The sequence below is a fragment of the Myxine glutinosa genome, chromosome 12, assembly GCF_964187855.1.
Source record: "Myxine glutinosa chromosome 12, kmMyxGlut1.1, whole genome shotgun sequence".
NCBI lineage: Eukaryota > Metazoa > Chordata > Myxini > Myxiniformes > Myxinidae > Myxine > Myxine glutinosa.
Genome location: NC_136272.1, coordinates 74,667,421 through 74,693,435, shown reverse-complemented (window position 1 = coordinate 74,693,435; position 26,015 = coordinate 74,667,421). Strand labels below are relative to the sequence as shown.

The window sequence follows — 26,015 nt, the reverse complement described above, 5'->3', positions numbered from 1 at the left end:
ACTTCAATTAATGGGAGACACAGCCTTACTCTAAAACACAGAATAAGAGATAACTATCAACAGGGGTATTCTATTATTTGGCTGATGTGTATGCTTGTGGACTAATTATGGGATGCCCTTTCACCTTTACACAGCTCCGGAGGTAGGGGGGGCGCAGAATAAACAATAGTAATAATAGTACAGCACACAATCAAAAAATATACAGTCCTCATCTCCGCAACAATATTGATAAGTTGATATCAATCACATATATAGCATGATATATAGCATGATATATAGCATGATATAGCATGATAAGTTGTGGACGAGTTATGACAAAACTTGGTGGACGAGTTGGTTAGATCACAAGAACAAGCCGATTCGATTTAGGTTCAGGTCCAAATCGAGATCCGGTCTATCAGTGGAAAATAAAATATAAATTGTTCAGGCTGGCGGAGGTACTGCTCAACCAAGTGCCATTCTAGCTCATATTGTGTTCAATGGTCGTATCTAATATGTTTTAATTTATAGGAATTGCGCTTGTTCTCATACGTTTTCCAACATTAAACTGAAGCGCTTTCATCTGTTAAAAGTCCGTTAAAAGTGTGTTGTTTTTTTCTCAGAGACTGTTCTTTTTGGTGCTGGCATAGGGAAACATCCTGATTGCTTGTTTCTGAACAAGAATCCCATCTTCCCAGGCAATGTCTCTTCTCCCATGTCATCGTTATACCAACAGAATATTTCAGGGATGTGGAGCTGAGTGTTGCTAGGTAGCAGAACACCATTGTTTCCACGAGCAAGGAGGTATTCTTTTTCAAGAGAAGAGTCTGATGTGTTTGGTGTGGTTCACAGGAGGAGGCATTCTTTTTTAAGAGAAGAGTATGCATTACATTACATTACAGTATGCATTACACTTGACCATTACATTTTTGATGAACCCACTCAGCGCACATTGTACATTGAATGGAGTTCAATCCGACACCCTTCCTGCACACAGCACACAGCCACTTCCCAGTTCTTTCCACCTCACCACATGCTTTACCACTTGCCATCACCTTCGTCTTTCCGATATCCACCTTCAGACCTTTTGTCTCCATACATTCCTTCCACTTGTTCATCTTCTCCTTCAGTCCATCCATACTTTCTGCAATCAACACCAGATCATCTGCATACAACATCTCCCACAGCAAACCCTCCTTTACATTCTGAGCCAGCACCTCAATCACAGCTACAAATAGTAGTGGACTTAGTACCGACCCCTGATGCACTCCCACCTTCACCTCAAACTCACCACTGTTCCCGTCCTTCGTCCTTACAGCTGTGCGTGCTCTTTTGTACATTGCCATCACAACTCTGATCAGCCATTCCTCCAGTTCTAACTTCCTCAATGCTCATGTCAATACTTCGTGTGCAACCCTATCAAAGCTTTCTCCAGATCAACAAATCCAAGAAACAACTTCTTCCTCTTCTCCATGTACTTCTCCTGCAACTGCCTCACAATAAAGAGCGCATCTGTCGTTCCTCTTCCTGGCATAGATCCAAAATGCATTTCATCGATCTTCACTTTCTTCCTTATCCTCCTCTCCAACACACTTTCCAATACCTTCATTCCATGCTCCAATAACTTTATCGCTCGATACGAGCCACAGTCCAGAGGGTCACCTTTCCCCTTGTATAGAGGGACGAGGATACTCAGTTCCCAATCCACTGGAATGCGGCCTTCTTTCACCACCAGATTACAGATCTCTGTCATTCTCTTCACATCCCAACTTCCCGCTGTCTTCAACATACCTCCCACAACTCCCGTCGGCCCTCCCGCTTTTCTACTCTTCATTGCTTTTATCGCTTCCTCAACGTCCTTCTCGGTTATCTTCTCTGCCGGTCCTAAAACTGCGTTACTCTCTATGTTGCCATCCCAATCATTCTCTGCATTCAACAGTTTCATTGCTTTTATCGCTTCCTCAACTTCCTTCTCATTTATCTTCTCTGCCGGTCCTAAAACTGGGTTACTCTCTATGTTGCCATCCCATTCATTCTCTGCATGCAACAGCATTTCCATATATCTCTTCCATCTTCCTTTAATTCCATCTGGGTCCACAACGATTTGTCCCACTCCATCCTTCAAGCAACTCACCCCCATCACATCACACCTCTCTTTCGCTATCTGCTTTGCAATCCTGAATAACGCTCTCTGACCCTCTTCCGAATCCAAGCATTCTCCGAACATTTTCCTACATGCCTCCTGCGCCTTTCCTACCTCTTTTTTTGTAGCCTTCTTGGCTGCCTTATAACTTTCATGTTCTGCATTTTCTGCCCCCGTTCCCCTCGACTTCTGCCACTCCTTGAAGTTCTTTGTCTTCTCATCAATCCTCTTTCCAACTTCATCGTCCCACCACCATGTTTCCGAGTGCCTCGTTGGTCCTTTTGTCCATCCACATACCGCACCAACGGCTCCCAACAGACTATCTTTCATTGACATCCAACCACTTTCAAGCTCAACCACATCATCCTCTCCCATACTCAGCCTCTCTTTGAATGCCTCCCTCACTGTCACCTCTTTCAACCTCCACACCTTCATTCTCGGTTGGTACTTCACCCGCCGAGCTCTCCTTGCACCTTTCATCCTTATGTCGCAGACAACCAAGTGGTGCTGTGAAACAGCCTCCTCCCCCGGGATCACCTTTGTGTCCCAGAGGTGCCCCCTATCTCGCCTACACACCATCAGGTAGTCAACAGTTGTCGTCGACCCACCTGACGTGTAAGTAACAAGCTTATTATCCTCTTTCTGGAACTGAGTATTACAAATCAACAAATCAGCTCCATCAGCAAACTCCAAAATCCTTTCACCTTCTCCATTCCTCACAACATATCCGTAACTCCCATGAACACCCTCAAAACCATCCATACTCCTTCTCACATGTCCATTTAGGTCTCCTCCTCCCACAACAACTTCCTCATCTTTCACGTTTTCCAGCTTCTCTATTGCACACCAGAACTTGTCCTCTTCATCGCTCCGACCGATCTGCGGAGCATATGATGACGTTCACCAAGAGCTTTCCAATCATCATTTTCACCATCATCAACCTATAACTCACTCTCGTCACACTCACCACACTGTCTACAAATCCTCAGAAAACAGGACACCAACACAATTCACGCCCTCCGGGCACCCTTGCCGCACAAACTTTTATTTCTGTCCCTGCCTACCCTTCACCATTCTCACACCACTTCCCTTCCATCTCGTCTCTTGCCCACAACATATGTCCACTCTTCTTCTGACCAATACTTCCACCACTTCTCCTGATCTCCCTGTCATGAAACCGATCTCCACGTCGGGCATCAGACGTTTCGTCGTCATAAATGGAGTGATTTCCACCCTTGCTTCGATCGGGTTCCCCACCTTGAGTTTTGACGAGAGGGAGTGAGGTCCCCCACGGAGTACTTCGGGCTGTACCCTGCCCATATGTAATTGTAATTGTCATGGTTGCCTTTTTAAGGCAATGTTTTTATGGCCGGATGCTTTTCCTGACGCCAACCCTTTCAGTCGCCTCTTACGACATGCAGGGATACGGTGTACCTATTCTAAACCAGGGTGAACACCGGGGTACACACCGTGAAAAGGGTAATTTACCCATAATCCCTGTGCTAGTTAACATACCCCACTCCTCGTAATGGGGACGAAGATACACCTTAATCCAAACACACTGTCTGCCGGATCCCTACTTATTACATGGTGGTATTTCTTCCTCATGACAATCGGAGCACACTAATTTATGCAAATCTACCTGGACTAAACTAATCACTGCCTACCCCCTACAAACGTAACAATATATAGACACACACAATATATAATGTTTGAGTCCTTTATCTATCTATAATTCCAGTAATCTCTGTGTGTCTGTCTGTGTGTCTGTGACCGCTGTTTCTCGACAACTACCGGTCCGATATACTTGAAACTTGCCAGGTATATTGCTGGGGACCCGAGGATGTGCCTTTTCAAGGTTTGAAATTAATCGGACAAGTACTTACCGAGCTATGGCGATTTAGCCGTTCGCCGTTCGCTTTGCCGTTGCGAATGGACCAAACCATTCATGTAAATAGAGGGGGGGGGGTTCTGTGGTCGTTCGCTTTGGCTTTGCGAATGGACCAAACCATTCATGTAAATAGAGGGGGGGGGGGTTCTGTGGTCGTTCGCTTTGGCTTTGCGAATGGACCAAACCATTCATGTAAATAGAGGGCGGGGTTCTGTGGTCGTTGCGAATGGACCAAACCATTGTTTTTTTTTTGCAGTTTTTTTTTTTTTTGCAGTTTTTTTTTTTTTGCAAGGAACGGGCACCCACGTACGGGCACGTCCTAGCTTATATATAGTACGGGCATGCCCTAGTATCTCTAATACTTATATCACATTACAATGCAATATTTTCTCAAATAACTAAAACATGACACTTGAAGATGCAGTCTTGTTAATTTCATCTGAATCATTCTTCATTGACATCATTCCCACATTAGGGTTTGCAAAACTGAACACAATACGATACCATACCTCTATAGAGCAATAGAAGTACCATCTCTTTTTAAACACTATGTCACTTCTCATTAAAGTTACACTTTTTGTTCATTATATTTTTCATGCCTCTTTAACATGAGCCAGAAGGTTTGAGTCGGACTTTGATTTCCTTGAGGATGGTGTCATATTAAATGTAACTAATTTTGGTTGTCAATTAATAACGCAAAAGCAAAGGAGGACATGTTGTGCTCTATTATTTTGTATCCCAACATGGGATGTGTAGTCGTGGTTTGTCGGACCAGTGTAACCGTGAAACATTATCATGATGTTGTGTCTCCACTGAGATACCGACCAGTCAAGGAGAACTACACAGCAACAGATAAAGTGCTTCAGCAATTCTATCTGCTGCAAATTGTCCAGTGGATGTAGCATTCAGTTTCCAAAGGTGGTTCCAACAGGGTAATCTGAAAAGTGCATCTTCGATTGGTATTTGCATAATTGGTTCTTTAAGTTGCATCAGTTATTTCCCAAGGAATAAAGAAAATGGTTCCAAAGCACGTTTTACACAAAAACATGTCAAAATGTAAATACACAAGAGGCATAGTTAAAGAGCAGTATTGTGGTGTCGACGGGTCTGCCAATGCGGACCTTTTGCGCTAAAGTGATGTGCGACGTGATTGGCCGAATAACATGGGAATCTCGTTTGAGCGGACAATGTAATTTCCGCTCTCAACACCGCAGGGTCGGGATCCAAGTCCCACTGGTCTCTTGAAATGAACCAGGAATTAACCGGACTGGGCTGAAATGGTTCGGGCACACATGTGAGATAATGGCGAGTAATCAGGTGACACGTGTACTTAAGGAACAACAGTTTATTGAAAGGAGACACAGGATGATGAAAATGGAGAATCCCAAAATGAAAGGCAGATCAAAGCATTGAATAAAGACAAATAGCTGCACTTAACGATACAGATAAATGAAAAGTACTGAATACAAAATAATGGATGTATGGTGCCACAAGCGCACACATATTCACTAACAGTGGGGGATGGAAGAGGAGGGCAAGCAAGGTCTTTCAAAGGATATGGGGATTTGAAACAGCTTTGAGGCGAGGAGGTCTCTCATACGAGTAGCACGGACCAGACCATAGACCCAGCGGAGTGGAGGACTGTTCAGTAGAGCGAAGGAAAGAGGGCAGTGGACAGATAGAGGAGTGGGCTAGCAATCTCCTGGCTCACTGCACCGACTCCAAGGGTTCTGGTTGTTACTGGCTCTTCTCACTTCAACTGACCGCCCACCCCATGCACGACCTCTTTTATCGTCTCCCCCGTGCCACGCCCACAGCTTCCCTCACTCCAGACGGGCTCCGTCATTCATGTGACATCATACAGACCCGCTGGTGTCACTCACCTCTTGAACCATTGCGGGCAGGGAGGTTTTAAAAGCAGCCACACTGGATGCAGAATCTGTTACCTCACCTTACCCTGTTGCTTTGCCTGGTTCACCGAGCAAATGCCTATGTCAACTATACCGCCTTGACGGCATACATAAGAAGAGGACAACTTAACTCTAACAGGTCCCTGGTTACAGAAAAAGCTCTGACATACACAAACACATGGATCATGCTAATTTGTACCTATCTCCATATAACAGTCATGATATCGAGATTTATCAGAATGACAATGGTGTGTGCCTGCTTTTTATACTCTGATTGACACTTCTCCACAAGGCAGTTCATACCAAAAAAAGTAGCACACTGAGGTGCATTTGAACTTGGACACAGACAGACACACACACACACACACACACACACACACACACACACACACACACTCACACACACACACACACACACCATTCAGGCCAGGATTCGGCAAGTGTTGGAGTCCTGCAGGGGGAAGTACATCATCCCTCAGTATTGGAAACACCAATCATCTATAATCTAGATGATGGATGGTCGCAAGCGCACACACTGGCTTAAACAGTGTCTTTCACCTTAATCCAGTTCAAAAAGGCACAGTTATCATGTTCATTCGCCCAACCTGGTTTCCTCAGTGGGCTACAGCCACAATAGAATACAGTAGACAATTTACTGTCCAATGACTAGAACGTTTGTCTTCTCTGTGTCTCGCACTTATATTCCCCATTTAGATCAATCTCTCTTCTTCCCTTTCAATAATAAGGTATCTTTTAATCATATGTTAGGTGCAATAACTGACAACTTTATACATATTTGATTTCTTTTTAGGAAGATTGTCATTATCTGAACCTGTGTATCCAAGCAGTGCAGGGGGTGCGAGACCGGAAAGGAGGAGGTCGAAAACAAAGAGAGGATCGACCTATCTGTGATGTGAAAGTGTAAGGCCCAGAGATTCGGCTTCATCGTGGAGATTCTAATAACTTTGAAGGCCTCGGTCTCCACAGCATCATGCCGAGTATGATGTGAGGCAGGGGTGCCAGCCGAAAGGGGAGAGCAATACTCCATCAAGCTGCAGATGAAGGCCTTGTAGGTAGATATAAGTTCAGATGTGCCAAGGAAAGACTTTGCACGACAGAGGATGCCCAGTCGGTGACTTGGTTTTGGAGGCTAACTTAGACATGTGGTTTGTCAAAGAGGATCATGGCTGATGGTGAGGCCCAAAGGTTTGAGTGACTGAACTTCTTCATAAAGACTGTTAAGGAAAGACATCTGAGATGTTTGGATTCCATGTTGTCTTTATTAAACAGCAACCGTAAACCTCCCAAACCCCTGCCAGGTAACCCCGTATCGAAAAATCCCTTGATAAACGAAAGCTAAAGTGTATTCACATATTATGAAAACAAAGGCAACATGATGCCGCTGCCCTACTCTCCCATCCTCGTGCCTTCATCAAACATAAGGTACAAAGTAGAAAGCATCTTAAAATGCAAAGCCTGTCTACGTCCGCTCCGTATACTAAACATGACAAATACAGCTGAAAGTAAAACAAAAAATTGAGGCGAGAGGGTGATCTTGACCTTTTGACCTTCAGAGCAATATATTTCAGGTACCCAATATACAAACCCTGCTCAAATTTCAAGTCAATCGGATGAAACTTGACTTGAAATTCATCATCTTGAAATGAAATTCATCATCAAATCATCCGATTGACTTGAAATTTGAGCAGGGTTTGTGGGGTACATAGAATATTATAATTTATGTTTTTATGCAACCCTGATATTTTGATCCAAAAAAAACAATTGGCTTCTCGCTTTAGATTGGGGAACCAATTCAGTGACCCAATGAGCAAATTATTAAAATATCACATCAATCGGATGAAAATTGACGATTTTATTTGATGCTGACCTTTGACCTTTTAACCAAATAATTAATTTGGCTTCTTCATATTTTCATAATAAAGCTTTGATGAAAATTTGATCACAAATCTCAAATGGCAAAAAAGTTATGGCCCGGATAGACACACAGACAGATACACAGACGTGATTGCAAAAGGTTCCGTCGTAAGGTTGCTGCAAGCGTTTCCGGACAGTGTGATGCTGTACGGATATGTGGGTGCAAATAGAAAATTCCTGGGGAATAGATGCTGGGTGTGACGAAGGCGTACGTATTGGTGTCGTCCGAAGGCCCTGCATGGCCAAATGAAGTTAGCTGGCATAGATGGTGGCATTGGGTAAGGTGTCATTGGACACTCAGAATAATTATCCTGGGCGAGGAAGCTGTGCACCCTCCACTAGTTCTGCAGTGGAGCATCCAAAGTCGTGTTTTAGAACAGCTCACATACCAAGCATAGGTATGACATCTGGCCAGTGCGAGCAGTTGTCATGCACTTAGGTGCTGATGGAAACGCTCCACCATACCATTTGCTGCTGATTGGTAAGCATTGGTACGGTACGCACATGGTCGGTTTCCAGGAGTTGAGTCAGCTGGTGAAATAGAGCCGATTCAAGCTGGTTATCATGATCCGCAATGATGGTTGATGGAACACCAAAATGTGCGATGCAAGTGTGTACAACACACGGTGTCCATTTGAAGGTGGTAGGGGAGCGACAAGATCTACATGGTTCCTGTCGAAACATTTATCTGGCGTTGAAATGCTACCACGTCGTGTGACAGCAGACATTGGATCTTGGAGCATTGACATTAAAGACTGCTTGGCTCAACAGCACATGTTGGCATTCATGCGTTGCCAGATGTCATGTGGTGAAGAGTTGCTGGGTTGCTTAAAAACTGGGGCCCATGAGCGAGTGAAAAGTGTCGACGACTGTAGGACGGAATGCCACAGGAATGCAAGGATGTGATTGTCCTGTCGATGTATCACACACGAGGGTAGTGTTTGTCCCAGGGACCGGTACCTCATGAAATGTAAGCGAATCGGTTTTTAGAATGTAGACGGTGGAGCTCCATGTCCTCCATTTCTGCTACTGCAAGTTCATTAAAACCAATGGCCGGTGTGATGGTATAAGACAACGCCAATACCTCGATGCGTGAGAGAGCGACGGCCGCCGAGTTCAAGACTCCTTAGATGTGCCGGATGTCGGTGGTGCCTTGCGAGATCTAACTGAGTTGGCGAAGCATGCAAGGAGAGTGAGAGTCGGAATGGGTGGTTATAGCGAAAGTTAAAGTTTTGTGGTGGGTCAGGACAGAGAATGATCTGGCCTCTAAGAAATGACGCAAGTGCTTGATGGTGAGATATATAGCGAGTAATGCCCGATCAAAGGCATTGTACTTGAACTCTATTGATTTCGTGTTTTAGAAAAGGTGGATAGCAGATGTCAACCAGCATCGATGAACTGGTGAAGGGCCACACCTACCATGACCTCAGACATGTCTCCCATCAGGTTTGTTGGTGTCACCGGCTTTGGATGAATCAGGGATGAGGTGTTGGCCAGCTCCTCTCTGATGGCGTGAAAGGCTGACTAGCTTGACTCCGACCATCGGAACACTTCAGGGTGCTTACCAGTTGCAAGTAACCCATTCAGCCACTGCAGTATTGTAGCTGAGTTTGGAATAACGTGATGATAACAGTTGACCAGGCCCAAAAGCTCTCGCAGTTTGTATTGAGGTGATACTAACGGGAAAGCCCGAATAATCCACACCTTCTCCTCGAGAGCACGGATGCCTGAGTGGTTAACACAGTGGCCGAAGAAATTCAACTCCGGAAAGCCAAATATGCATTTTGTGGGATTGATGATGCCGAAGTCCTGCAAACAAGTGAATAGGAGACGTAAGTGTTCCTGAGGTTTTTCTGCGGTTGTGCTGATGACTAGAATATCATATATATACACTTAGCTAAAGTGTAATCACTGGAGCACATGATCGATAAAATGTTGAATGGTTTGTGCGGCATCGTGTAGGCCGACCAGCATCCAAAGGAATTCAAACAGGCTGAATGGCGGGGGTGCATGCTGTCTTTGGGATGTTATCTGGATTCATGGGAATTTTATGGCATACACGAACAGGGTCGACCTTGGAGAAGATTGTAGCACCATGGGTGAAGTGGTAAAATCCTGAATGTTTGGAATGGAGTAACGGTCTGGAACAGTTGCATTGTTTAAGTACCGGTAATCCCCACAAGGACACAAATCCCCAGGTGTCATTTTGGGTATTGGTGTCATCCCCAGGTGTCATTTTTGAAGCCCACTGCTGGATGATGGTCTGATGATCTCACGTTGGAATATGTAGTCAAAATGAAGGCGATAAATAATTTATTAAGAGCACGCGTGCAAACAGGTGCTTCAGGGGTCTCAATGTGATGTGTGATCTGGTCTTTGATGGTCTGCAATGTCGCCGATGGGCTAGTTATGGACGAGTAGTCATAAAGTACAAAAATTCCACATCTGGGATAGAGTATCTGGTGTCGGAGATATTAAAAACCTATGGAAATGAGCGACGTAAACCCAAATCAAGCTGCTGGAGACATTCTACAAAAGTAGCACTAGAACTGTTGTTAGCAGCATATAATGAATATTCCTGTGGATTTTTCCACAGGAAAACAGCTTTTGTTAGCAGCTTTCTAACAAGAAAGCAAAGTCCACCAGTACGATCCACGAAGAAGAGACTGCAACTGACCAGTGGCCCAGGTGAACTCGTTGCAATTAGTTGTGGACCTCATTGTTTCCCGGCGGCTGGTACGAACACAATGCTCAACACTGACGAGCATTAGGACCAAAGGTTATGTGATACCAATGCCAATCTGGAGCGCTCATGGAAGGTGTAGACGAATGGTAGCATGAGGTACAGCATTCCCCTCTGTCCCTAGAACTGGTGCTGCAAAGCGTGGAGCTCCAGGACCAGTCTGCTATTTCAGATTCTAGTTTTGCGACATTCTGTGGTGGAGACGTCACATTAGCCACGGTCGGTGTAATGGTGTCCACGAGATCATATGCCAGATCCGCAACGGCAGGGAGTGCCAGCTCTGTGTTAGCTGCAATTATCATGCGGATGTGTGGTAGTAAATGTTGCAAGAACAAATCAGGAAGATGTGACTGGTCGAAGGTGGCATGGTGGTCACTGAGAAGCTGCTGCATGTGAGGCCGTAGTTGGGTGGGTCTTCGATCTCCTAAATCCTTGGCTGTAAGAAGTTGTTGAAAGCGGAGGTGGCCAGAGGGAGTCGTACGCTTTATGAGCGCTCTCTTCAAAGTCATGTAAGTACATTGGAATTTGTAGTAAAATAGCTCTTATCTCCGTCAGATACACCGCGTCATCTCAGTAGTAATGTTTTGGGTGTCGAATTGGGCTTCAACGTGTGTAAACCACAGTTGTGGGTCGTTATGCCAGATTGGTGTCAGCTTTAACAAAATAGCTGCTACCGATAAAAGCTGGTTGAGCATCCGGGAAGGGCACAGCTGGGTCTTCGTTCCATGGCGACTGGTTGCGAACGTACAACTCCTTGTCCGTCCATTTGGATCATGTTGGTTTCACCAATATAGCGTTGGAGAAAAGACAGTTGAGACATTCGGATTCCGAGTGAAGTCTTGGTTAAACCACCATCGTGAAACCTCTAAACCCCTGCGGGAAACCCCATCCCTAAAATCACACGATAAACCAAAACTAAAGCATATTCACATATCATGAAACCAAAGGCAAAACGATGACGACAGGTTTGCTTGACGGTCTTTTCGGAGAAACAGAGTGAATATGAGGAAGACATATTCCATGTGCTGGACCAGCTCGTCACTCTGTCAAGGTCTGCAGAAATAGAAAGAGAGGAAGAAGATGCTGCATGCCTATCTGAAGTTTGAGGGATGTTATGGCAGAGGGTGGAGTCATCAGCAAAGAGATAAGGAGGATTTTCCAGAGAGTCAGAAAGTTAGCCTTCAAACCCACAAGATACTGCATTGTGGCACTCCAGCTTTGAAAAGGAGAGATGAGAGGATCACTTTGTGAGTTACACATTGCCTACGAGAGTAGAGGAGGGTCAGTGAGCCATGCGAGGTGGCGTTGAATGCCACATCGGCAGAGTTTGGAGAGCAAGGTGAGTATTCAATTCTCGAGATATGTTGAGGGAGACGGCCCTGATCTCATGTCTGAAATCCCATGTTTTTTGTACCATCTCTGCCTCAAACTCAATGCCAGTTACAATTACTGCATTACAGAATGTTTTGTGACAACTTGTGGAGGTCACAAGGTAATGATTGTACTATTCAGGCCTGCTTCCCATGACAACGAGTATTATTTTAAAAAGAAGTGATTGTACTCACCATGAATATCTTTTTACATTGCTTTACTTTGGCTGGGCTTTTCTTAGAAGGAAGTAGAGGACGGGGAAGACCGAGAAAGACTTGGCTAAAGATGGTGGAAGAAGAAATGCGGGCAAGGGGGTTAACAAGGGGAGATGCAGAAAATAGGGCAAAATGGAGAAGATTGTCATGGGGACCGCAAGGCTAACCCCCGCTCTAGCAGGGAAAATGGCCTTAAAATGCATGTTGTTGTTGTTGTTGATGAAGAGCAAAACAACTTTGCTGAGAATTACCTGTTTTACATCTGCCACGGCTTCTAAAATAGCGTAAATGAACCAAAATGAGCATTTAAAACGGCAGGAAACAAAAATATACAATAAGGTATAACTTACAGCAATAACAGTTCTGGTTAATTTAGCAATTTTAGCAAGGTACAATGATGAAGATGCTACAATAGGCTGTGCTAAACATTTTTTTTTTTTTTTTGCAATAACGTCTTTTAGAAAACAATACCTAAGCCTCATACCTGTACTAAAAGAAAATCCATTAACCATGTCGGAATCTCAATAGCTTTACTCGTACTTTATCCAGTGTCCACGCATCATGTCCCATAGGTAATCAGCACCAATAACTCTTCTCTTCATCCAGTGCTCCACTTCCGACTTACTCTTTGCTTTTATAAATGTGCATTTCAGCAGTTCATGAGACTCCCTTGACCAACCACAGAGGAGGTACAAATAGTGGCAAAAGCGTCTTCAGCCAAAAGTCTCTTGTTTTGTTCCAGAAATGTGTTAAAAAAAGGATCATTTGTGTGTCCTTCATATTCTTGATTTAAAGTCTCAGGGCAGTCTCATTTTTGCAGCAACTTATGCTCGTGCTGCGTCTTTTAAGAGTCACTGTGCAACAATCGAAGACCGTGAAAGGAAACGTCCTGCTGTGTTGAGTTTGTCCCCTTGAAAAGGGGGTTTGCGCCCTGCAGGAAGAAAGACAAATTGTTACAAATGACTAATGGTAAAATTCAATCGAGACATACGAGAGAATGTTATAATTTTGAATACATTTGTTTGTTTGGATTTGTTGAGGCAAATTTCTCCATTCTCCTGTGACTAACTAAATTTTCAGAAGCTTGGAATTGAGATCCTTCATACTGCCGTCCTCAGCTGTATTTGAACCCACAGCTTAATGTCCATGACTGGAACGACTTCGTGTTTACAAATTATTTTGACAGGCATTGTATGAGACCCACATAGACAACACTCAGGGTTGTCAGCACGTAAATTACGAGGAAGTTCACCGGTTGCATTTACTGCTTAATGATACTTTTTCCCATATAAACTTAGCAAACTGAAATAATTCAATAAAAACTGGGTTTAGTCATTCTCAGTTATGTTTTTAATTTAGGCTTTGTTTCCCTTTAAGATAGGAAAAGGCAAGACTGAGTTGGGTGAGATGTTAGCGTGAGGGCTCATACATGGACAAGACAGTTGGATGCATCGGAAGCAAAGGACAAACCCAGGAATGAAGGAAGTTCAACACCAATTTAGGGCAAAGGACGGAGGTAAAACAAAGTAGGCATTGCCCCGCAGGATGATTCATGGCAAGGTGACTCAGTCCATGGTGGCGTGAAGTATTGCAGAAACCAAGACATGTGGAAAGCAACACAAACAAACGCCTACAAGTGCCATATTGTTGAACCTTGTATCTCAACACCATATTCTCTGGACAGTTCTCAAGCTTATGCAAAAGTCTTACAAAAATAAACATATACAGTACCTCTTACAATCCAGCATTATGTCCTCTATGAAGGGAAGAATTAATATCGACAGAAAATCCAAAAAGCATTGTCAAAACAATGATAAACAATGCATTTGCATACCGTACCATATACAAAGATGGCAAACATTAGAGCAAATGCTGAATTTAATGCATTGAACAATTGAACAAGAAGAGTAGGAAGAAGATCCCTTACTCATGGAACCCTCGGGGAAAAATCTAATAAATGAATATTTGAGAAAAAAAATTACAACGCCTGATCCACAGAACATATTTGTTCATTGCAACAAGACGACCATAACCCTTACGGACACCGGTTCACTCACCACGCCCCATTTAGCATGAAGTCGGTTGTTCTGAAACCGTACAAATGCAATACGATCCTGGATGGTCACCACAACTTTCCACACCAGCAGAGTGATGAGCCCCATGAGAAGTACTCCCACGACAACGCCTACAACCATGGCCGCTGGATCGGTAGCTTGGCCACACTCTGACAGAGATGTCAAGGAAAGCAACAGAAAAAGGAACCAATTGGTACACAAGGATACACAAATAAACCCAGACACAACAAGAAGTCACTCGGCCCATCAAGCCCATATAATCTCTACATCCTTGACAACCCAGGGATACACCACTATTGCTGTATCCCTATTAATTTTTCCTAACTACACAAAGAAAGCTAACTACACATTCGCATTTGATATGATACACCTGCTAAACAGACTGGCAGGATAGCCTAGACTAGTGGTAACCACACTCACCTCTGAGCTGTTAGACATTGGTCCGAATCTCGGCCCAGCTATAAGTTGTCATCCCAGTGTTTCACAGGAAGGGCGATTCATCAATGTGTGTGTGCCGTCCCTCGGATGGACGTTAAACGGGGTGTCCCATCTGCTGGTATTAATTGGTGGAAGTTAAAGATTCCACGGTGGTGTCCTTCACAGAGTAGGTGGGTTAACACTGGTATCAATAACAAAATTCACACATTACACCATTTGCTGCAAATGAAGGATGATACACAAAAACAATCGGACATCTTCAACTTACAGACATCACAACTCAATCACACCTGGCTAATCTCTCTCTCACACACACACACACACACACACACACACACACACACACACACACACACACACACACACACACACACACACACACACACACACGATAAATATATATATATATATATATATATATACATATATACATACACAGACATCTTACTATAATTCACCAAATGTCCGTCCGTCCGCCTGTCTGTCTGTCTGTCTGTTCGAAGGTACCGTAAAAACTTGCTGAACTGATCGCAACGATGTTTTGTGTGGGTAATCCTGGGATCTCCAGGAGTAAAATAGGCTATTTAGTTTTGCCAATTTCAGCTTTGGTCTCCAGCATTCTCAGGTTTGGAATCCCGCATAACATTCGCATATGCATAACGTTCATTGTGACGATGTTTCCATTGTGACGATGTTGTTTTCCTGGGTGCCACACAAACGGCTGCACCGATCGCTGCACAGCTGCACAGGGATAATATGTTGTTTGGAATGAAAAAAGAGATATCGAGTTCAAATGAATGACGACATGCCATTTGACGACATGCCGACAATGCCGACATGCCGTTTCTACTTTCTGAACGTCAACTTCGCGGATCGCCATATGCAGATTCGCCACAGACCCACGATTGATGTTTCTATGCGTGAACGTACCCGTTTGTTTGCGAACGGGTACGTTTTTCATGGAAGTCCTTCACAAACTTGCTGTCCATGTCTGACGTGCGACTGAGGGTGCTACAGGAATGTGGAATTTATTGGTTTAATGCTTTAGCATTCGCCGTACCTGCATTGCCTGTTTGCTTCTGGCCTCCCACCCATGCTTAGCACGGGTATCTCCCTAGTATATATAATACTAGCTTGGCGAGATACCCATGCTACGCACGGGTGGGAGGCCAGAAGCAAACAGGCAATGCAGATACGGCGAATGCTAAAGCATTAAACCAATAAATTCCACATTCCTGTAGCACCCTCAGTCGCACGTCAGACATGGACAGCAAGTTTGTGAAGGACTTCCATGAAAAACGTACCCGTTCGCAAACAAACGGGTACGTTCACGCATAGAAACATCAATCGTGGGTCTGTGGCGAATCTGCATATGGCGATCCGCGAAGTTGACGTTCAGAAAGTAGAAACGGCATGTTGGCATGTCGCCATTGTCGGCATGTCGTCAAACGGCATGTCGTCATTCACTTGAACTCGATGTCTCTTTTTTCATTCCAAACAACATATTATCCTTGTGCAGCGATCGGTGCAGCCGTTTGTGCGGCACCTGGGAAAACAACGTCGTCACAATGGAAACATCGTCACAATGAACGTTATGCGAACGCGAATGTTATGCGGGAGTCCAAACCTGAGAATGCTGGAGACCAAAGCTGAAATTGGAAAAACTAAACAGCCTATTTTACTCCTGGAGATCCCAGGATTACCCACACAAAATATCGTTGCGATCGGTTCAGCAGTTTTTACGGTACCTTCGAACAGACAGACAGACAGACAGACGGACATTTGGTGAATTAAAGTAAGATGATATTGACACAAGTGTTTATCTACGTAAGCTGATTTAACCTTTCACCTCCACTGGCCAGGCCGGGAACTGCAAAGTGTCAAGACGCATTGACACCTGTCTCTCTCCCTGACTCATCTCAGTCAGTGATTCCCGTATAAATATGGCATCCTTTTCAACTCAAATCATATCACCCTCAGTTTCTACGGCGTTTACATCACTTGAAAACGTTTTTTTCGAGCAATCGAATCCAATCGGCCCAATCCAATCATCATCGTGTTCTTCTTCGCGCAAGACAAAAAGAAAAAACTCGAGCTACACGATGCAGGAAAAGCAGGATGCGGTTACGCAAGTACGGAACGGAGACCCAGGCTCAGGTTAGTTTTCTATTTAAAGGATGTTTATTTTATGATACTGTAGCGGTTCCCGCTGAATGTACACAATCGCCTTGCACCTGCCAGGACGCAGCCAGGGCGCGATCGCCATGCCGGGCTCGTCCGGACGGGCCCAGACGCGCCTCTCCTGGGCATGCCCGGCCTCGCTATTCCCGGGCACGCCCGAACCTCCCGGGCACGCCCGGTCTCGTCTTTCCCGGGCATGCCCGCTCTCGCCTTTCCAGGGCTCGCCCAGAGCGCCCGGGCACGCCCAGCCTCGACTTGCCAGGCCGCCCGGGCATGTCCAGACTCGCCTTTCCAGGGCTCGCCCAGAGCGTCCGGGCATGCCCGCTCTCGCCTTTCCAGGGCTCGCCCAGAGCGCTCGGGCACGCCCAGCCTCGACTTGCCAGGCCGCGTCCAGGACGCCCGGGCATGTCCAGACTCGCCTTTCCAGGACTCGCCCTTGACACCCGGGCATGCCCGGTCTCGGTTTTCCCGGGCAAACGCCCCGGCATAAATGTGTATATATATTGCTGCCCGATAAACGGGCTTGTGAGAATACCTGAGCTGTTTTGTTTCAAAAAAGCAACTCGGACGAATTCCGTCTTTGGTCGCGTCAATTCTTTCGACTCGCGTTGGAGCGCAGCTCCTTCACTGGTGACCTACCGACATGGACACGGCAGTGACTCTTAAACTGCCTACTTTCTGGGAGGCTCACACGGCTGTTTGGTTCGCCCAGGCGGACTCCCAGTTCGCCCTGCGAGGCATCACCGCGGACGACACCCGCTTCCACCACGTCGTGGCAGCGCTCGGTTCCGCCACCGCGGCCCGCGCCCTGAGCCTCCTCGAGCACCCGCCGGCTGCCGACAAGTATGACGCGCTGAAGACGTTCCTCCTCGACGCTTTCGCCCTCTCACCGGCGGCACGCGCACGGCGCCTGCTCGACCTGCCCGAGCTTGGCGACACGCGCCCGTCCGAGCGCATGGACTATATGCTCTCGTTGCTCGGTGAGCACTCTCCGGATTTTCTGTTCCGTGAGCTGTTCTTTCGCCAGCTGCCTCACCCGGTACGCCTCGCCCTGGCTGGCACGTCGATCACCGATCCCCGCACCCTCGCCAGGGAAGCCGATAAGATCTCCTCGGCGGGCCAACACATCGGCGCGGCTACCTGGAGCCTGCCGCCGTCCGAGGCGACGCCCACGACGCCCGAGCGCCCTGCGCGGTTGGAGGCCGAACTGCCGGTGCAATTGGCGGCCGCCACGCCACGCCGACCGCTTCCGACACGACGGCCGGGGCCTCCACCTGACCAGGCGTGGTGTTATTACCACGCCAGGTTCGGACACAAGGCTCGGACGTGCCGACCCCCGTGCACTTTCAGCAAGTCGGGAAACGGCCGGGCCGGCATTCATTCCCAGCCATGAGCGCCGGCCACTCGGGCAACTTGCTTTTTATTCGGGACAAAGCGTCCGGGCGGCGTTTCCTTTGTGACACCGGCGCCCAACTGAGCGTCATACCCGCCTCCGAGCAGGACAGGCGGGACGCCGTTTGCGGCCCCTCTTTGGTCGCTGCTAATGGCTCGGCCATACGCACTTTCGGCCCGCGCGACGTCACCCTCTGCTTCGGCAGCCAGCGCTTTCAGTGGACCTTTGTGACCGCCTGCGTCCCCATGGCTTTGCTGGGCGCCGACTTCCTCTGTGCGCACGGGCTGCTGGTCGACGTCAAACGACGTCGCCTTGTCAACGCCGAGACCTTCAGCTCCCTGGCGTGCACGATGAGCAGTCCGCGCCGACCGAACTGGCGTGCGCCCTCCCGACGGCGAACGAGTTCGCTCGCCTTCTCGTGGAATTCCCGGCCCTCACGCGGCCGACGTTTTCGGCCGTCGCAGTGCGGCATGGGATCGAGCACCACATACACACTACGGCCCGCCGGTCTACGCCAGGGCCCGCCGCCTTGACCCGGCCAAGCTCGCCGTGGGAACGGCCGAGTTCGACGCGTTGGAGCACCTCGGCATCGTGCGGCGCTCCAATAGCGCGTGGGCCTCACCACTGCACATCGTGCCAAAGCCGGGGGGCGGATGGCGCCCGTGTGGCGACTACCGCCGCCTCAACGACGCTACCACCCCCGACAGGTACCCGATCCCGCACATCCAGGACTTTTCTGCCCGTTTGGCGGGACGGGTCATATTTTCCAAAATTGACCTGATACGGGGATACCACCAGGTACCTGTCCGGGCGGCCGACGTCCCGAAGACGGCCGTCATCACGCCGTTCGGGCTGTTCGAATTTCTGAGGATGCCGTTTGGCCTCAAGAACGCGGCCCAGGCGTTCCAGCGCTTAATGGACGGCGTGCTGCGCGACCTGCCATTTCTTTTCGTCTATCTGGACGACATCCTCGTCGCCAGCACGTCCCGCGCCGAGCACCTCCTCCACCTCTGAACACTGTTCGGTCGCCTCAGCGAGCATGGCTTAATTGTCAACCCGGCCAAATGCCACTTCGGCACGACGACCGTTGACTTTTTGGGCCACCGCATCACCAAGACCGGGGCCGTGCCGCTGCCGACCAAGGTCGAGGCCATCACCACGTTCCCGCGTCCCCATTCCATCAAGGCCCTACAAGAGTTCCTCGGCATGGTGAATTTTTATCACTGATTCGTGCCCCGCGCTGCTCAGCTCATGCGGCCCCTTTACGAGGCCCTCCGGGGCAAGCCGGCCAAGCATGACATCGTTTGGTCCGCGGCCATGGACGCGGCCTTCGCGAGCGCAAAACGGGCCCTCGCCGACGCAACGCTGCTGGCTCACCCGGTGCTCAACGCGCTCATCGCCCTCACTACGGACGCCTCCAACTACGCGGTGGGCACCGTCCATGAACAATGGGTGGACGGGGTTTGGCAGCCCCTCGCTTTTTTCAGCCGGCAACTCCGGCCGAACGAGTTAAAATACAGCACGTTCGACCGCGAGCTGCTCGGTCTATTCCTGGCCGTTCGCCATTTCCGCCACCTCCTGGAGGGCCGCCCGTTCACGGCTTTCGTCGACCACAAGCCGTTGGTCTACGCAATGGCCAAAGTCACGGAGCCGTGGTCGGCCCGCCAGCAGCGCCACCTCTCCGCCGTGTCGGAATTCACCACGGACATCCGGCACGTCGCCGGCAAAGACAACGCCGTGGCTGACTGTCTTTCTCGGGCCAGCGCGAACGCGGTCCACCTCGGCGTGGACTTCGCACTCATGGCGGCCGACCAGACCACCAACACCTCGGTGCAGGCCCTCCGGGCGGCGGACACGGGCCTCCGCCTGGCCGACATCCCCTTCGCGGGCACCGTCCTGCTCTGCGACGTCTCCCAGGGCCAGGCTCGCCCCATCGTGCCCGTTTCCTGGCAGCGCCGCATCTTCGCCTCCATCCACGGCCTTTCTCACCCGGGCCGGAAAGCTTCTCAGAAGCTGGTGTCGGCGCGTTTCGTCTGGCACGGCCTTCGACGGAACGTCCGCGACTGGGACAACGCCTGCACGGCCTGCCAGCGGGCCAAGGTCCACCGCCACACCCAGGCCCCGCTAGCACCTTTCACCGTGCCTGCACGGCGTTTTGACCACGTCCACGTGGACCTGGTGGGTCCCCTGCCCCCATCGCGGGGGTTCACCCACCTGCTCACCATGGTGGACAGGACCACCAGGTGGCCGGAGGCCGTGCCCCTCACCTCCACCACCACCGCCGACGTGGCGCAGGCGTTCATCGCCACCTGGGTCGCGCGCTTCGGCGCACCGGCGGACATCTCGTCCGACCGCGGCCCACAGTTCACGTCCGAACTTTGGGGCGCGGTCGCCCGCTCGTTGGGGGTCACGCTGCACTGCACCACGGCCTACCACCCCCAAGCCAACGGGTTGTGCGAGCGGTTTCACCGCTCCATGAAGGCCGCACTCATGGCCGGCCTTCAGGACGACGGTTGGACCGACCGGCTGCCGTGGGTCCTTTTGGGCCTCCGCACGGCCCCCAAGGAGGACCTCCGGGCGTCCGCCGCCGAGCTCGTCTACGGCCAGCCGCTCCGCGTCCCGGGCGAGTTCGTGCCCGACGCTACCAGTCCCTGGTCTGCCGCACACCAGCGCTCGGACCTCCAGGAGGCCGCCCGACGATTTGCCCCCGTGCCAACGTCCCGCCACGGTGGCCCCCAGTCCTACGTCCCCCCGGCGCTTTGCACAGCGGAGTACGTCTTTGTGCATCATGACGCGCACCGGGGGCCACTCCGGCCGCCGTACGACAGGCCCTTCCGGGTCCTGCGACGGGGCGACAAGTCCTTCGTCGTCGACGTCGGCGGCCGGTCGGACCAGATCTGTGGGCCGCCTCAAACCGGCGCACGTGGACGTCGACCGACCACCACGGTTGGCCCTTCCTCCGCGGCGAGGCCGCCCCCCGTCCACAGTTCCACCCGCTCGACCACCCACCACCGGATCGGACCCCCCCCCCCCCACGACCCTCCAGGGGTCGCTTCGGCCGGGTCATCCGGACCCCCCTTAAATTGACCCTGCCGGTGCAGGTCGATTCTGGAGGGGCGTGTGTAGCGGTTCCCGCTGAATGTACACAATCGCCTTGCACCTGCCAGGACGCGGCCAGGGCGCGATCGCCATGCCGGGCTAGTCCGGACGGGCCCAGACGCGCCTCTCCTGGGCATGCCCGGACTCGCTGTTCCCGGCACGCCCGAACCTCCCGGCACACCCGGTCTCGTCTTTCCCGGGCATGCCCGCTCTCGCCTTTCCAGGGCTCGCCCAGAGCGCCCGGGCACGCCCAGCCTCGACTTGCCAGGCCGCGTCCAGGACGCCCGGGCATGTCCAGACTCGCCTTTCCAGGGCTCGCCCAGAGCGTCCGGGCATGCCCGCTCTCGCCTTTCCAGGGCTCACCCAGAGCGCTCGGGCACGCCCAGCCTCGACTTGCCAGGCCGCGTCCAGGACGCCCGGGCATGTCCAGACTCGCCTTTCCAGGACTCGCCCTTGACACCCGGGCATGCCCGGTCTCGGTTTTCCCGGGCAAACGCCCCGGCATAAATGTCTATATATATTGCTGCCCGATAAACGGGCTGGGGAGAATACCTGAGCTGTTTTGTTTCAATAAAGCAACTGGGATGAATTCCGTCTTTGGTCGCGTCAATTCTTTCGACTCGCGTTGGAGCGCAGCTCCTTCAATACAGTATTTTATTATTTATGATGTTTTATGCACTTTTACTCTTAACCTTGTATTTTTTCTTGTTCAGGTGTGTCGAGCTCAAGGAGGTCTGAACGAGTCTACACTCCATGGGTGGCTGAAGAAGGAGGATGAATTGAGGTCTTTCGTCCGAGACATCGAGCACAGTGATGGACTAACCAGGAAGAGGGCCAGGAAGGCAGCAGACACCTGCATCTGCAGCAAGGCAACGCGTTTTCCCCACTAAGGCCTCGGTCACAAATGGCCTGCGGCGTGTTGGCGGCGGCCGTAAGTCCCCAAAATTGCCATAACCGTGCGGTGGCCGCACGGTAGATACGGTAGCCGTGAGGCGATCGCACGGTTTTTTGCTCGTCGCAGGGGCTTACGATTTTTAAAATTTGACATTTAACTTTGTTTCGGAAATCGCAAGGCCGTAGGCTGCAACCCCACCGCATGTAGTATCGCAAGGTCACTGTACGGTTGCCGTGAGGTGACCTCAAGGTCACCTCACGGTTTTTACCAGAGGCGGCCCTGAACTAGAACTACTAGGACTCTGAACTGTGTACTGTGATTGACTACTAGGACTTTGAACTGTGTACTGTGAGTGACTAGTGTTATGCTTTGTTTATATAGAGACAATAAAAATTTATTGGTGAAGATGTCTATATGTCATATGAATAAAGTTTTCCATGTCATAATAATAAAGAGTTTTCCTTCTAAGTTTGTTCGTTCGTTTGTTTTTTAGTTTGTTACCACTCTACAGGCCACAGCTTTTTAGATATCTTCTCGAAATTTTCAAGAAACATTCGCCTGTGGCCTTCCTGGAAACGATTAGATTTTGGTGATGATCCGGATCAGTATCCGGATTTGCCAGACGTTTGAACGTTTCGTTAACATTGCGAGATAGGCACTTTTTTCAGTTTGTTGCTCTTTCCTCTTCCATCACTTGTCAGACCTCTTTCTTATTCCATGTGCATATTCATCTTTGGTTCCCTAGACTCGACGTATATTTCATCCTCACCTGGATCTTCTTCTGGATCTGACAGTAAATTTATTAACATTTCAAGGGTACGTTTTGGAATACAATCCTGATGTGAATATAACAGATATGATCCTAATATTTCAGGAGTATACACTCCGGTAAAGGTTCTTCGACACAAGTTCCGTTTTTAGCTTTACGACTGACGATCCGGATTTCACGACCGGCTAAACGAGTGCCCCTCTAGTTGTCTTTTTAAATTTTATTTAATTTTTTGGGGGACATTATAATATTTTCTTTTTAAGTTTTCAACTTTACACGATTGCCGTGCGGACCCCGTAACATTTGTGAACACTGCTGCCGCAGCCCGCAAAGCCGTACGATTTGTAAAAATCCCATCTACAAACCGCAGACCGCAGAACCGTGCGGCGGCAGCATCATATGTGACTAAGGCTTAACCCATACAAATGGATTTTGTATTTTGAACAATATTTTTTGATTTCTATGTTTTTTGTATATTGTTTTGTATAATAAAAATGTATAAGTATTATTACATATGTGTTGTTTTATTACGAAAAAGTATCTTTTAAAAAATTGACCTAGTTTCACTCGTCGTCACCCGACACAATCTAAGATGGCAGCCACCACGCTCGCGCTGGAAGATAGGCAATACACGGTCTCATTTAGCACACGGTCGATTTTCCCGGCTCCCATATGAACGGTTCCGAGTGTATCTATATTTATTTACTTCTTTCCTGATCTCCATTCCAATTTCTCCACACGTTTCCAAAATACTCTCTTTTGAACGTTTTTTTTTTTTAATCACTCGATCTCACATCCATTCTGATAGCATTATTCATTTCCCATCTTCAAACATCCGTCGGTTCATTAATGAATTTCATCATCCACCGACACTATGTTTGACCAACAGAGGGAGTTTAACCACGCATGCACAATCATCAATCATATATGTCCGATACCACATTTTCAATGCTTAAATGCAAACCACAACATTAACACTGATATATGTATATATATATATATATATATATATATATATATATGTCGGCCTCGCCCATATTAACTCTTAAACGAATCCTTTTGATATTCATTTGCATAATAGTTACTCGTATTACCATTCGTTAAACTTGCTATAAATCCCTTTGTAATCGTAATTTGTAGGGACGTTTAAATAATTTGACTTGTTATACCTCTCCAAGAAGTTCTGTCGCTCAAGCTTTTGGGTCTCACCATCTGCCATGATCTTTCTTGGGAAAACCACATTTCCAAGCTGGCCTCCAAAGCCAGTCGCCGACTGGGCATCCTCCGTCGTGCGAAGTCCTTCCTAGGCACACCTGAGCTCCTCACCACATACAAGGCTTTCATCCGCAGCTCAATGGAATACTGTTCTCCCCTATGGGCTGGTGCTCCTGCCTCACACCTGGCTCGGCTTCACGCTGTTGAATCCAAAGCTTTCAGAATCATTGGAATCTCCCGTGATGAAACTATCTCTGAGGGCCTTTCACTCACTCACCGCAGGCAGGTCGGTGGTCTTTCTGTCTTCTACCGACTCCTCTCCGGCCTTGCTCCCCCAGCTCTCTCTGTGCTCTGTCCCCCAAATATTCCTACAGGTCGCACAAGATCTGCCAGCCACCCTCTGATGGTTAAACTGCCGAAATCTCGGCTCTCTGCTCACCTTCACTCTTTCATTCCTCTTTTCTCCCACCTCTGGAACAAACTCCCACACTCACTTCAATCACACTCCTCCCTCCAGGTCTTCAAAACAGCTGTTCACCACCATCTCTTATCTTCCCCCATCCAAAACCTTGATCTTTTCTACCCCCACTAATTCACCCCAGATCCACCTTGTTTGAAATTCCAACTTCTTTCCTGGAAGTCTTGGCAGTGTCCATATGTTTTATACCTCTCCCACCCCCCCCCCCCCCTTCCCATGCCTCCCCCCCAAAGCCCTCTCCCTCCCACAGTTCTCTCGATGTCTCCATGTCTCTCGGTCCCTGCTCTCAAATGTTGTGTTTGTGTCCTTCCCCCTCTCTCCCCATCTTGTCTACCGCTCCCGATGTTATTTGTTTTGTGTGTCTGTTTGTCTTTCTGTGTGATTAATGTTCGCTCTTTCACGAGCCTCGATCTTGTATACAAAAAAAAAAAAAAAAAAATCAGCTTGGGTAGAATTGGGATCCATATATCGTCAGGTTCACAATGTCAATAAATTTATATTTCGTTCAAAATCATGGTAGATTAGCAAACCTATACATTTTTGGAAAGGTTATAGCATAAGGAAACTAAAAATCAATGTTTACATTTGGAGAGATACCTGTATGGCGGCCATTTTGGATTTTCAAAATGGCCACTGTAAAATACATATTTTGTTCTATTTCTGCCTCTAATTACCCTAAAAACTTTTTAAAATATACTCAACCTATATTTTCAGGGACAAGGAATCCAATGAAAGTATCAAATTAGTGCTACGGGGAATGATAAGACACGAATCAAAGGTTTTGAATTGCAAAATACTGTCTTTATATTCGCGTTAAGTTGCATAATCAAATACATGTCATCATTTTGTACAGGCAGTTAATAACATCAAAATGTGTCACAATAATTCATATCACCAAACATACACAGGCAGTCAGCAAAATAATATATACACATGCAGTCAGTATAACTTCACATCTACACAGGCAGTCAATGACAAAATATACACAGGCAGTCAATGGCATCAAACATACACGATTACAGAATATGCCATTTAGAGTTCGTCATCACTGTCCTGTGTGTCGTATCCGACAATATAGTCCGCATCGTTTTCACAGTCCGTTCCACACAAGCAAAGGTCGGTCAAATTGATTGGCAAATCGAATTGGTCGAATGGTCGATCGAATCGAATTCGATGAATCGAATCGATCGAATGGTCGATTGAAGCGATTGGTCGAATGGTCGAATTGGTCGAATGGAATTGGTCGAATTGGTCGAATTGGTCGAATCGAATTGGTCGGAATTGG

At 48.3% G+C, this 26,015-nt stretch overlaps 1 protein-coding gene across 1 annotated transcript in view; it reads right to left on the bottom strand.

Annotated features, from left to right (window-relative positions):
- Nucleotides 1-12,703: 12,703 nt before the first annotated feature.
- Nucleotides 12,704-26,015, bottom strand: part of LOC137437527 (integrin beta-5) — a 129,051-nt gene continuing 115,739 nt past the window's right edge. The window contains exons 15-16 of the mRNA XM_068131920.2: nucleotides 14,245-14,411; nucleotides 12,704-13,118 (exon numbers count right to left, since the gene is read on the bottom strand). Of these exons, the coding sequence (XP_067988021.2) occupies nucleotides 13,032-13,118; nucleotides 14,245-14,411 (254 nt within the window). The 3' untranslated portion in view covers nucleotides 12,704-13,031. The remainder of the gene's footprint in view (nucleotides 13,119-14,244; nucleotides 14,412-26,015) is intronic.